The following is a 15,060-nucleotide window of genomic DNA, read 5'->3' on the forward strand; positions in this document are numbered from 1 at the left end:
AAATTCATGTTTTTCCATTTCATCATCATCATTGCCTCAAAAAGTAAACCTAGATTATTATGAATTTTAACAATAGCTAACACGTACATAGTACTATGTGTCAGGGACTTTTCTACATCATTTACATGGATGAACTCACTGAATCTTCACAACAATCTTAAGGGTAGTTCCTATTATTAACCACTTCCTACAAGTGAAGAAACTGAGGCATGGAGAGGTTAAAAAATGTTCCCAAAGTCACATTGCTAGTTAGTGCCTTAGTCTAGGTTTAAACCTTGACAGACTGATTCAAGAAATTCTAATCTCAACCTGTGAGCCCTACATTCTGTCCAGAAAGCTCAGCAAGGCAAAATGGCATCACTAATTAAAATTAAAAACACTTTTCCAAACATTTTATCTTAAAGTGTAGAGCATATTTATAATTTTTACCGTTTTTACTTAATCCCATTTCCTACTATTTTAATCGTCAAACGATTTTCATCTATTTGGAAGTGTCCTTTAAACCACTGTTTTTGGACATCTGCAATGGGAGAAAGACTTCCTAATTTAAAATGTAAAGATAACAGGAGAGCTTCTGCATGATACATGTATTTACTTAATGTTCTTTAATTAAAAACATTCAAAATAAAGAATAAAGTATATAGTCTCTTCTCTGATATTTAGATAGTTCATAATTTCCCACAGCTAGTGATGCCAAGACATTCAAATAAAGTTAGTATTCATTCAATCAGCTGCTTTCACTACATAATGCCATTCCAGCAACCGGACAGACATCACTTTTATTTCTTTTATTTTGAATAGTAACTTGCAGAGTGGTGAGAACATGAATGTTCTTTAAAAGTTTAATTACATGGACAAGGGTGCTGCCTTTTGAAGAGAGCATCACTATGGAGAATACTCTTTTTGCTCTGATCGTTAAGGATATTTTATTATTATTATTATTATTATCTACGCAACAGGAGTCCCTTTCCCCACAAAGCAGTGGAAAAAAGAGAGAGGGCAGAATTTATAGGATTTTAAAAATTGAATGAATTGCCATTTCTTATAACATTGAAGTGTCTTTAGTATATGCATTTATAAAACATGCTACAGGAATCTTAATTTACCCTATTATTGTATGTTCTAGCTTGAAAACACTATAAAATTAGCCAACATCAAAATATAATATTGTTAGTATAACCAAGTTTTCTGAGGCTTTTGCTTTTATATAGCACATAATCTACTCTAAAAGTAAAACATGTAGATTTTCACTAAAAATCATCTCTACATGACCTCATCTAGCTGGTTACATTGCTATCTTTCTTAGATTTTTTTATATTAGATTTTAAAATCTTTTTCCACGTTATAAAATACAGTGCTTTTGGATCCTGTTTTGAACTCAAACATCATTGATGTTGACAGAATGTTATTTCATACTAACTTTATATTCCACAGAGTTGCCTCTTAACTCATTTAGCGTCCCAATAAAATATTGGATCCTTGCCAGCTGAGACTGTATTTTACTCACTCTTTTACCTTTTTAGCCTAGCATGCTGCTGCCATGGAGTAGTCCAAATAGAATTGTGGACTGAATGGATAATATGAATAAAGGAAAGTATGAATTTGAAGACAAAATTTAAAAAAATCAATACATTATGGGAAACTCTCAGTTTCTTTATAATTCCACTTTAATATTCTAGAATAGACTAGTAGAAAAGTTGGCAAGACAACTAGTTCACTAAGTTCAACGCATTTTAAAATATAAAAACTTGTTTATTTATATAAAACTTGCTTAAAACCTTGTTTAAAATATAAAAACCAATTGCTCCCCATAAACACTACTGCAGTTTCCTGAATCTCCTGTTAATTTGTTTCTTAGATAAACTTTAAAGCTGCTGTTGAGGGTAGACATGCTTTAGCAATGCGTGTAGTTCACGCCCTCCACACTTATGCTCACTTCTGGCAGTTCCAGTAATAGAACCGACTGGTTCTTTTTTCAAAGAACACAAGCTTTATTTCTTCATTTTTTCATTTGAAAGGTAAATGTCAGATAAAATGGTCTAATTTTAAAATTAATTGACCCTGTGTTAAATCAATGATATCAAAGAGAAGACCTAAATGCTTACTTGATAATAGACATATAATAATGATAAAAATTAAAACAATATAACTCTTTTCTATAGACAACTATAGAGAATATATTCTTAACACTAGATATTAAATATTTGAAAAAAATATAATAAAATTAAATTTAAAATAATGGCTTGTTATTTTGTGACTATAAAAAAATTGGTGAAAATAATTTGTGTCAGTTGAAGTGGTACTATTTATTTTCAAAACTAAAAACAAAAAGGTACAAGAGTATTTTTTATCTTTTACATAAATGTAATGGATAAATGCAAATTTTGTTTTAAAATTATGAAGTAAACTAACATTTTTTGCTTCATGATTAACTATTTTTGATTCATTAACTTTTCTCCTGACGATTTTAAAGCAAATATTCTTTAAATAAATATTTTTAAAAATTCAATTTTTTTTTCCCACAGATATACTATTATGTCTAAATTCCTTTTCTTGTTCACCCTATAGCCCCTATATAAGAAAAATGAAAGTAATATATTTGTACACTCAGGCAATATACCAAGTATAGAGAGTAACATATGTCTCAATGCTATGATACAAATTAGATATTTTAGTATAAAGACCCTGAATTTCCCAGGACACCTGAAAGTCTGAAGCATGCAGCATACTAAATAACATCTGTGTAGCAAAAATAAGGAAAGAGTGCAACAGCCATAGCTTATAAATTTCTACCTAGAACTCCAAAATACGTATATTGGCAAGACAAAAACATTAGGAAAAAAGGTAGTAAACCTAATAGTTAAGTCTGCAAACATTTAACTTTTATTTCATGCTGCAGGATGAAGTTTAACGTGTCAGAATAATTTCATCTGACAACTTTTTTCTTCATATTTTCTATTATAGGAAAATGTCTTTCTCTCCAAAATGTATCAAACAATTAATATATGAAAATAATACTGCAGCATTATTTTTTTTTTAAAAACAGACAGTATCAATATTGAAAATACGTTCTCAACTCAAAAAATAAAACAAGAAATCATAATTATAGAGCTAAATACTTTGAAATGAACTGTTTAGTGCTTTCCAAATGGGTAACCCAATTTGATCAATGATTTACTATTGATATCTCCTAATTTTGCTTTAGTATTCTCAAATCTAACAAAATGTAAAAATCATATTTTAAAATATTTGATAACATATAGGTTCAAATTTCTTTCTTGATAATTGATGTAACTGCTCAATTTGTGTCATTTACTGTTTTTTATATATAACAAGTCAATACACATGTAAGTAAAATCCTTTTCTGATATAACTACAATGAATGAATGATTTTTTTTTTAAAGATTGACACCTGAGCTAACATCTGTTGTCAATCTTTTATTTTTTCTTCTTCTTATTTTTTTTCTCCCCAAAGCCCCCCAGTACATAGTTGTATATTCTAGTTGTAGGTCCTGCTGGTTGTGCTATGTGGGACAACACCTCAGCACGGCCTGATGAGCAGTGCCATGTCCCCACCCAGGATCCGAACCTGTGAATATCTGGGCCGCCGAAGTGGAGACTGCAAACTTAACCACTCAGCCAAGGAGCCACCCTTATAATGAATGATTTTTGCTAAATAATTATAAACTCATTTCATTAGAGGATTTTGAATTGAATAAAAATAATGATGCTAAAAATATACTCTTGTTAAAAAAAATAATGTTATTTACAATAATCTTATTTACTGTCAATATGTCATTTTAGAAGTCAGATGTATCATGAATGGATTCTTTCAAAATTTATAACATGTATCTGTATGAACAGTAAGGTAGGGAATTTCTACAAATTGCTGTTGATTTATACTACAAAAATGCATAGCTCTCCAGAGACTTGACTTTATGTTCATTTATGATAATACAGATGAATGCTCTAATTCAGTGATTCTTAATCTGAGATTCATGGATGAACTTCAGAAGATCTCTAAATCCCTGAATGTTAAGTAAAATTGTGTATTGGGGCTGCATATAAGTATATTTATATTTCAGGCCATTGCATGAGATTTTCAAAAGAAAACAAAAAAGGACTATAGACTTAAGGGGTTTGGATAAATTAACTCAAATTTTTTCCTTAAAAAATAATTATGGGGAAATTTAGATATGTTCAAACAAAAATTCCTACAAGAAACCATGAATTTCATTCTTCTTTTCTCTTTATTTTATTTTTTGAGGAAGATCAGCCTTGAGCTAACATCTGTTGCCAATCCTTTTTTGTTTGTTTGTTTGTTTTTTGCTGAGGAAGATTGGCCCTGAGCTAAGATCTGTGCCCATCTTCCTCTATTTTTTATATGCAGGATGCCTGCCACAGCACGGGTTCATGAGTGGTGTGTAGGTCTGCACCCAGGATCCAAACCAGCGAACCCTGGGCTGCCAAAGTGGAGTGTGTGAACTTAACTGCTATGCCACCAGGCTGGCCTCATACTCATCTTTTTAAATCTCACATCCTAGAATCACAAAACTAGAATGTTAACACACTAGATCAAAAGTTTCTTTTACATTTTCAAGCAATCTGAGCTTGGGAGCTTATCACATTAATCCATTAACTCAATACGCATTTAAATACCAGAAAATATTGAATAATAATCATGCATGTTATATAGATATTAATGCAGTTAATTTGGTAAATACACAAACATTTTTATAAAACATACACAAACAACACAGACAGCACAAACTTCACTCTTGCACTAGAGAAAGTAACAAAAAAGGAGTACACTCACAGATAGAAAACTTGTTGCTGTTGTCTTTCCCTGGAAACAATTTAAATCCTCTAGATTTAAAATCTATGGCCTTTTTCACTAGTTAAGAAAACAAACAAAAACATGTATCAGGATATACAATTTTAAATGAAATTCAAGTTAACAAATTTTGTTAGCATGGAATTATGCAAGTTAAAGAAACTGCTTTCTTAAGCCTGATACAGAGTATCCAGAATAAAATAAAAAAGAAGAAATAGCAATATAATCACTAAGTAATAAAATACCAAGCAGTAAAGAAGGATTTTAAGTGTTCTTTAGGGAGAATCCTGCATATACGTATAGATATTTTTTAATATTATCCAAGTTTTTATATAAGAGCAAAAAACTAACATTTATCATACCACTTGAATTCATCAAAGTTTGTGGAATAAATTAAACTAGAAAATAAAAATATTGAGACATTATAAAAGTGGGAAGAATTTAATGAACTTGGTTTTTAAAATAAACTATTTTTTAGGTAATTTAGCCTAACTGAAATGTTAGGGCACATTTAAGAAAGTGGCATGATTGTAAAAACTTAAAATACATTTTAGTATTTCTGCCAATAATCATTTCCTTTCATAATCATTACTTTTGACGCTATGATTGATGTCAGTCCATATCATACAAAATTTATGAAAGTGAATTACAACTATTTAGAGTTCACCTAAAATACCTTGCTACTATTTTTGCTATTATGGTATATTTCATTGTGCACTATATTAAAATAGATATGACTGGATTTGCCCAAAAAGCAAATATAAATTCAACAAAGTTACTTGAAACATTTTTAAAACATTTTTTCAAGTATTTTCAATGAAGGAAAAGAATTATTTCCATTTAAGTATAAATTATTTGATTAACTATGGTTGCTTTGTATTTGTGAAAGTGATAAACGTAGTTCAGGAGACTTTAAATTTTTAATGACATCAAGGTAATCAAAGAAAATCTTTTTAATTGAAACCCCACTAATTAAAAAATGTCATACAATCTGATCTGAGACCCAAATTATTTTCTTTGGAAAACACCAACATGAACAAGAATGCAAAGGATATATTTAACTTCCTCAATTATAATTTAGAATTTTTTACATATTGCTTTTTATGAGGTTTATAGGTAGGGATGATAGCCTGAAACAGTAGGCAATCAGGTTTTGTTCATGCCATGAATTTGAAAAAAGAAAAACAAATTTTTGTTCAAAAGTTTAAGATGATCATTTCACTAATTCTGACATTTTGCCCAATTAGTTCAAATTATGCATATTCTATTGGTTTTGAAATATTTTAAGGTGATTTTTGTGTTTTTTTTTCTTGTTAATACCTTCAAAAGTAGAAAAGTAGAGATAGGGTCTGATGGTTTACTGGAATATATAGTTATGAACTATCTACACATACTACACATAAAAAAAGAGGAAAATGATCAGTGGAGTAGGATTTAAGAGATCTGATTCTTAGCAATTATGAGTTGGTCCTTTCTCTTAAAATAAGAAGCTGGGACTACATAACTGCTCAGTCTCTTCATAGTTCTGAGATTCTTTATCTGTGCTCCTTTATTTACAGTGAAAGAATGACTACATCTCTCTCAAGTTATTCTCTTTGTTGTAATTCTCTTCCACATCCCCACCCCAATGGTAAGCTAAAGTTTAGTTCTGCTGAAGTATTCAACTACTCTAAATTTAGTTCCGCCACTTGTGAATTTTCCTGCTATCTTAAAATTCTTTTAAACCAAATTTGCATTTTGTATTTTGAGGAATAATTCTAGATTCTCCCAATCCAAACATGAACTAGAAGCAGGAATTCTACCTCTACTTTTCTCCTCATTTTAAGATTTGACTTTAAGTATTACAAATAAGTCTGAATATTCCATTGTAGTTTTAACATAAATCTCTTAAAGGATAAAGAAAAAATAAATGAAAAGATTATAAACACAAAGGAGAAAACTGAAGAAGAAGAAAAGTCCAAAGGGTCAAAAAGCTCAGTTCTATAATGTTAGTAGGAATAAGGATGATGAGAACTATGGAAGGGGTGTGTGTGTGTGTGTGTGCCTTTGGAGAAAGGGCAGGTTTATGTAACATGCTTGTAACATTGTATCTGAACTTGATTATTTGCTTGGATGAGGTCAAGGACAAACCTAGCTAAGAAACTGTCGCCTCAGACCAAGGAGTTCTAAATAGCTTCCTGGTTCTAAAGGGACCTAAGCCTTTTTTTTTTTAAGCATCTATTTGTAAATTTAAATTGAAGGAAAGAAACCTAAATATTTTGAAAGTACAATAATTGTAATACAGATGCAGAAGATGGAAGGCCAAGAGAATATCCATTTTAGAAGATAAAAAGGGTGAATGGATCATAATATAAAATTTAACTTCACAAAAAAACTTTAAAATATGTTAAATAGTAAACACATACTTTAGATCTTTTTATAATTTCAACAGAAAGAACACAGATTGTATATTTCTTTATGAATAAATTGAAAAGACAAATAGTGCAAATACCAATTGAAAGACCCTGCTCTAAACCTAAATGTTAAATCTCAAGTATACCATAAAAATATAAACTTGCAAATTTATTAAAATATTATATATTACAAGGTATATGCATTAAATACCACATGCCATCAAGTAATAGTGCTTCTAGTGGCCACATTTAACTTACAAAATTAACCTGATCTTTTTTCTTTTTTTTGCTGAGGAAGAGTTACCCTGAGCTAACATCTGTTGCCAATCTTGCCCTTTTTTTTGGCTTTGAGGAAAATTAGCCCTGAGCTAACATCTGTGCCAATCTTCCTCTATTTTGTAAGCAGGTCACCACAACATGGCTGGCGAATGGTGTAGGTCTGCGCCCAGGATCCAAATGCAGGCCGCCGAAGTGGAGCACACCCAACTTAACCACTGCACCACAGGGCTGGCCCAAAATCTGATCTTTTTAACAAGTATATTTCAGTAATAAGCATGTAAAGCTCATTTCATCATGGAGATAAGTTAAAATATGCTGTGGCCTTTTGTACAGGTTAAGGAAATATCAAAAGTGTGTTGTTTGTGTCAATTCATTCTACTGTACTGTGAGCTTCTCAAAGGCAGGAATAGTATTTTAACTCATGTGGTACTTGTTGTACGAGTCTATGATTGAATGAATAAATGCAATATTGTAAATTCTGGCTCATTTAATTAAAGACATTTTGTTGGGACAATTTCCTTTATTAATTATGAATTAGAAAAGGAGGAAGTAATAGGGGAATAAACGTTCAAAATGAAGTACTTTCACGTGTAAAACTGACTATTTTTAAATACATAAAAACTATGCATGCTCTAATAAATTTTTAACAAATTTCACTATATGCAAGACATGTAGACACAAGCACAAAGATCCATTTCCTCTGTTTTCTTCTGCTTTTCACATGCTAAACAATTTTTCTTCCTTTTTATTGCTATTTACTGCTTTTTCAGTTTAACCTAAAAAAATATTTTTTTTTCGCATAATGGAAATATTATATAATATGGGAAAGATCTGGTAGAAAAGACTATATTAGGCCAACAACAAAATCCATCTTTGTTTAATTGTAAGCCCTGGACACTAGGAAAACCATTTGTTTCTGTAATCTTTGTTAAAGTAGTTTTAAACCACTGTAGGGAATTATCATGACAGTATTTTCCAGATCAATCATTGTTGTGTTACCTTCAACATCAATTTGAATTCTAAAATGCATTTAAAAACTTACACAAAAACGATCGTGACTGATGTTACTTAAACCTCATCTAACTTCCATGTTAATCAGCTAAAGTCACTTATTTGAAATTAAGTTATAACATATATAACTTAACTATATTATAACTTAAAGTGCACATATACGGATAAAGAGTTTGACTTTATTTCAAATATCAACATTTTCTTTGTGGAAAATGGCATAAGACTTTATTTTTATGTTAGAGAATCTTTGTTAGTGTAACCTGCGAACATGTGGTATTACTGGAAGAAAATAGGTTGGGAGGTAGTATATTTAGTGTTGCTACCAGTCTTTAACATTATGGAAACTGATCATATTACACAGAGGTGATAGAGGAAATTCAACTGTCAGTTGGAGGTTTGGAAGAGACCTTTAAATAGTCCCTCTATCAATGAGCTTCTAAAACTTAAACTCATAAAACATCTCCTGGCTTCAAGTTCCTTATTTGAAAATTGATCGACTCTTCACTACATAATCTCAAAAGTCATATACCCCCAAGTTTTTATTCTATTTCGTTGCTATGTATATACAGTGAAAATCTGTTATTTTACAGAACATTTATCTTTGAAAAAGAAGAAACAGACATGTTCAGTATTAGTGAATGGAACATTTTTTCATTGGAAAAAAAAATTGCTTCAGATTTGTATGGAACTCTTGTAGAACGATGGCCTTATCTATTAAATGTTACCAGAACAATCAGAAATCCCCTTCATTTTCTTAGATTGTATTCTAACACAATAATAAAGATAAAACAAATGCAATATTTTGTTTATTATCTTAATCTTCCAAATTTGTAGTATTTATTTTGATAATTTATCTTGCAAGTGGCAGTAGCTGCATTATTGAGATTAAATCAGATTATGATAACTTCTGAAAAGGAAAATAATTTCTTCTGAGAAAGTAAGTCCTGTATCTTATTCATTTTTTGGTGTTTATTTTTGCTCATTTTAACTTTTTAAATGTACAATAATGTCTTTCACTTTTTTGTGCTGTGTTTAATATCATGATACCTGGAAGTATAATTCCTACTTTTTATTTTGAATTAATTAATTATTACCTTTACTTTTTCCTTATACTCAATAAATAAACTATACTAATAAGAAAATAACTTCCTTTAGTTTTGGTTTTGGTTATTAAAACTAATGTATATGTGTGTGTGAATTAGTTTTTGAGAATATGGCACATCTCACTATTGACAGTAGATTCATTTACGTGGGTACTAAGAAATATAATCAATCACTGACTAGGAATTTTATTCCAGGTCAGGACTGTGTTAAAATACAGTGTGTGATTTGTGGCATTTTTCTCACTGGACTAGGATCTGGGAGACCTGTGTTCTGGTCCCATAAGACATAGGACAAGTTGTTTAACGTCTCTATTCATTTCTAAGAGATTCATTCAACTATTCTTAAGTATTTAGGTATAGAATTAGATGAAAAGAAGAAGGAAAGACTAATGTAATCAGAATTCTCAATTCTATCTCAAAGATTAAAATGGGATTAGAGATTATGAGAGTTGGTTTTGTTTAAATTTTTTTTGGTGACGGAGATTGTCCCTGAGCTAACATCTGTTGCCAATCTTCCTCTTTCTGCTTGAGGAAGATTGTCTCTGGGCTAACATCTCTGCCAATCTTCCTCTATTTTGTATGTGGGAGGGGCCACAGTGTGGCTTGATGAGCAGTATGTAGGTCCATGCCCGAGATCCGAATTCGTGAATCCTGGGCCACTGAAGAGGAGCACATGAACTTTACCACTATGCCTCCGGGCCTGCCCCTAGAGATTATAAAAGTATTTAACTGTGTTACAAGGATAAATTTTGTTCATTTGTTCTTTTAAAAGTAAATGATGGCTCCATGTTACAGGCCTAAAAATGTTAAAATTTAAGACTTTTTTTCCTACACCCTGCACTGACAGAACAAAATACTTCTTCAGAACATATTTAGCATCGAGGCTTCTCAATGGTCACTCCTTCCGTATCATCCTTAGAAATAACATCAAGAAACTATACTGATGTCAGAATAAAAGTTAGGTACTGTTCCTGTGGTGTCTACTTTACCATCTTTCATATAAGGTTTCTCGCTGGACACGAATTTCCGAGAAAATAATGTTTGCTTTATAAATGTTACTGCAGTAGAATTTTAAAAAATGATTAGAGTATACTGCAATTAGATCATGTTTCTGGATTATAGAGTAAAAAAATATAATAAATTCAACAGCATATTAGCAAGAGGCTCATGAATCTGTGAAAAATATTTCACAACATATTAAAATAAGAGAAATTATACTGGCCACTATTTGATGAGAAAAATAGCAACAAAATATGTTCAAAAGCACTGAAAAATTCATTTTTCAAAAATTCATTTGTAGACACTTACATATTAGGGCTATGCATGATCCAAAAATTTTAAATGATGGAATTAGACCAATTAAATTTAGTAAGAAATGATATATATTCAATTTTATTATTAAAATCTACTGTAGTCTTCCTTTTAAAAATCAGTAGAGATAAGTAACATGCTTCAGATAGTCTAATATTTTTTTTAAATCCTAAACTTCTATTTATGCTATCACGCTAGTTTTTGGCTAGCACTTATTCTTGCATATACAATGTATAAATACAAAATTTATATAATGACCCATTTTCAGCTGAAAGAAAATTTACAGTCATGCTTAAATTCTACAATAATTTCAGGAAACTGACACTTCGCAAGAGTTCAGTAAATGTTATTTTTATTATTGTCATTACCAGTTACAATTTTAAGATCTAGTCAGTTTCAGAAGCCATTCCAATTGGTGATGCAATACTAAAAACTTTTCAATTATTTTGTATTACGTCTTTTTCACTGTGTAGGGATGGCATACAATTAAATCATCCTGGATTTCTAACTTAAATTTAATTTTTTAAATATAAAGTTAGAAACTTCCCCAAATCCTCTGACCAAAATAGTAAATTTAGTATGAAAGTATGGAAACATCTTTATATAATCATATTAGTTTTTATGAATATATGGATAGTTATTCAGAATATTTTAAAGTATTCTTGTAACAGTCTCATTTTCACTTTTACAAAAGAAGATTCTGAAGCTACAAGGTCTCAAAGTTGTAATGAGATCAGTGTAGACCCTAAATGTTTGGAATATTATTTTTCAACCACTTCAGACTGAAAAATAGAGTAATTTTTTTTACCTGGAAAACTGAACAGAGGGGCAAGTGTGAAATGAAGAAATCATATTTTATAAAACCAATTTGTTAATTTTCACAGGTCTTCTAGATTGAATTAATTTTGCTACTTTTTATTTAAGACAGTGGATGGACTAAAGAACTGGTTGAAAATCACACAACTGAATTATTGGCTAAAGATACTAAAATTTGTATATGGACTTTCCTCCCTCCCAGAAGTGGAACAAATTCAGGAATCCGTAACATTTATGTAGACACCAGCAGATGCACTCGCAATGCTTGGCCTGACAGGTCTTGCAGTTACGGTATGTTGTAAAATGTCAGGATTCTATGAAAAATGTGGAATTTTTATATTCTCTTTAGGGATTCTTATAACAGGCATAATGAAAGTCACCATATGGGAGAAGTTACCTTTGGTATGGTTCATAGATACTTTTAAACCTGTCTCAGACTTTAATTAAGTTTTAATCCTCATTTTCTGACAGCTTCAAATGAACTAACATTTTTATCTTTCATCCTACAGTTAAATATTAAGATCCACTCAATTCATTCATTCTCTTAGGCTCTTTTTAGTTTTGAAATATCATATTCTTTTGAATGGAAATGGTTTTCTGTTGTTTTGTTTAGAATTTCTGTTCTTTTTTCATAAATTAATTTTACCAAAGATAATTTCACTATAAAATGTAACATGAAAAATGATAACATTCAATTTTTTTTTTTTGGATGCTTAAGATGGCCCTGGTTTTCACATGGATGCCTTAGAGAATATGGAAATTAGGCAAAACTTATCAAACAATCTCAACAACAAAAATATACCTACAGGTTTATTAAAAAAATTCTTACTCAAAATAAACAAAGAAATTTTATATCACATATTTGTTTCATACTCAACATCAGAGATCACTTATATACACTACAATGCCTTTTAATATGAGACTAACTGGGAAAGAAGCAACTGCAACCACAGTTAACGAATATCATTAGACTGAGGGCAGTGGAATATATTATTCCACTACAAAGTTCATTAGTACAGTAAATAATTCCAAGTAAAAAACTCAGAAAAATGTTATTACTTTAATAAATAACTTTAATAGATAATATTTGCCTCATCCCTTTGATTTCAGATTATTATATTTTATCCAAGCTCATCACCAGAAGCCTTGGTATCACTACCTGGATTCTATTAAAAACAAGCATAGGTGGGCTTTGACAGGCGACTTTGATGCAGGGTTATGCTGCTAAGTTCATGGCTAGTGAAGACAGCAAAACACTCCTCATAACTCATCTATGCTCTATATTGCCCATACACCTTTCCAGATCCATTCCCCTCCTTGTTCTTTGTACAGAAGGTTGATCTGATAAGCTATTTCCTGCTACACAAATTGTGACATTGCACTAGCAGCACTGGCATCACTGGGGGTTTGGTTAGAAAAGCAGACTATCAAGCCCCACCCTGGACCTATTGAATTAGGATTTACAGTTTAACAAGATCCCCAGGTAACTCTTATGAACATTTTAATTTGTGAAGCACTAGATTCTATCAACAGACTCCCTTATTTTCTTGAAAATTCCAGCAGGAGGATGGAGGGAGGGAGGAAAGTAAGATGGGGATTATTCCACAAGGCGCCTCACCATTGGGTTGACTGGAGTTGACTAGGACCCTTAACTGGTCACTATTCCTTTCATGCCAAACTGATACATATTTCTCTCTCTGTCCCAAAGGGTCGGGAATGGCAACAGCCTAGCTGCTACTATCCTAAGTTACAGCATGATCCCTTGTGGTTCCTTTATATCCAATCAGTTAGAAATAATCCTTTTGTAAGTAAGCCCTTCTTGAATTAACCCATGTTCCATTGTCTCCCAACAGACTCTGATGGATATACCACTGGTACATGGAAATGATTAGAGATTTGATTTTTCAGGTACTATATTAAACATCTCTTAATTTGTCCATGACTACTCTTATACTTCAAACAATAATATCTAAGTAGAAATAGGGGCAGCTGTTGCTCATCATTCTACCATTGGTTGCTTACTTGTTTCCTAGGGAATGTTTTAAAGATCTAGATCACACATGTATGCTCTTTTCTACCAATTATCACCCCAAGAAGCATAGTAAATTCACAAGGATAGAGATAAAAATAAAGTTAAGAGAGTTGGCTATATCGAAGTAAAACTGGCAAGAAAAAAATATGGGGCTATTAGAAACTTGAGATGAACTGAATGGTACACATTACTTTGGTATAACTTATATATGAGATCAATATGAATAGTGTTAAATAGAGCTGTATGTATCAGTTGTTTCCATTATTCTCTATCAATATTGCATTAAACTATACATTTTATTTCTAAGGAAATTAGCTACCTAAGAAATTTAAAACCCTATGCTGTTTTCTTAATTTGTTCAGGTATCTTTACCTTATGAGATTTTTATATAGCTAGAGCATATTTTCTTCTCATAGATGCTCCAGAAGGGGGCAGTATCATTTATTGGTTGTGTGTCTAAAGTACAGATTCTCTATGCCTACTGTCTTATTTAAGCCACAAAATACCCATTCAAAATGAGATTATTTCCCTCCTTTCTACAGATGTAAAAGTAGAGAAGGGCTAAGTAGATTGACCAAGGTTATGCACATGTTAGTAAAATGCACTCATTTGTTTGACTCTGAAACTTCAATCCTAGCATCTACACCACCACCTGACTATGAATAATAGCATTCCATATATTCAACCAGAACTCCCAAGTATATATCATGGAAAACCACAAATAGATAGGATTAGTACATCATATTTTCATTTATTCTTTTTAATGTAAAGCTAATATAAAATTTTAAGCAGTCAACAATATGACTGTAAGCATGTTTTACTTTAGTACAGAGCAGACCTAGCTTCATTAACTGAATTTAATATTGAGTAAAGACATTATTTACTGATAGTGCCAAGTATAATCCTACAGCTTGAAGAATTTTAATACTTTATTCTAAAAGTGTGAATAGATTAATACAAAAGATGTAGAAAAACCAACTGCTATATGAAATTCAAATCATCATGTAGTCTTTTTAGTAAAATCATCTTTGGCTCCATTCCTTTCTAATGGGAAGGTTCAGAAGACTTGATGAACTTTTTTTTTTCCTTAATGTAAGCCTACTAAATCAGAGATTTCTAAGCTCTCTGGGCTCTGGATAAAATCAATCTAGAAATTTCTATCACTTTAATCCCATTTGGTATTATGAAGAACTGCCATTTGAGGAATATTTTAAACAAAGACAAATCAAGCACCAACACTAAAAAGCAATAGTCCATGATGCAGAATTCAAATGACACAAT

The 15,060-nt window shown here is 31.1% G+C and overlaps 1 protein-coding gene across 7 annotated transcripts in view; it reads right to left on the bottom strand.

Moving 5' to 3' along the window:
* The window catches only part of CSMD3 (CUB and Sushi multiple domains 3), a 1,186,048-nt gene that overhangs the window by 688,154 nt on the left and 482,834 nt on the right, over window positions 1-15,060 (bottom strand). For 4 of the 7 annotated variants that reach the window (XM_070221725.1, XM_001915960.5, XM_070221729.1 and 1 more), the window contains one exon: window positions 4,817-4,894. The exons of the other annotated variants lie outside the window; for them this stretch is intronic. In XM_070221725.1, the coding sequence (XP_070077826.1) occupies window positions 4,817-4,894 (78 nt within the window). The remainder of the gene's footprint in view (window positions 1-4,816; window positions 4,895-15,060) is intronic. 7 annotated transcript variants of the gene reach the window in all.

This window comes from Equus caballus, chromosome 9 (assembly GCF_041296265.1).
Source record: "Equus caballus isolate H_3958 breed thoroughbred chromosome 9, TB-T2T, whole genome shotgun sequence".
Taxonomy (NCBI): domain Eukaryota; kingdom Metazoa; phylum Chordata; class Mammalia; order Perissodactyla; family Equidae; genus Equus; species Equus caballus.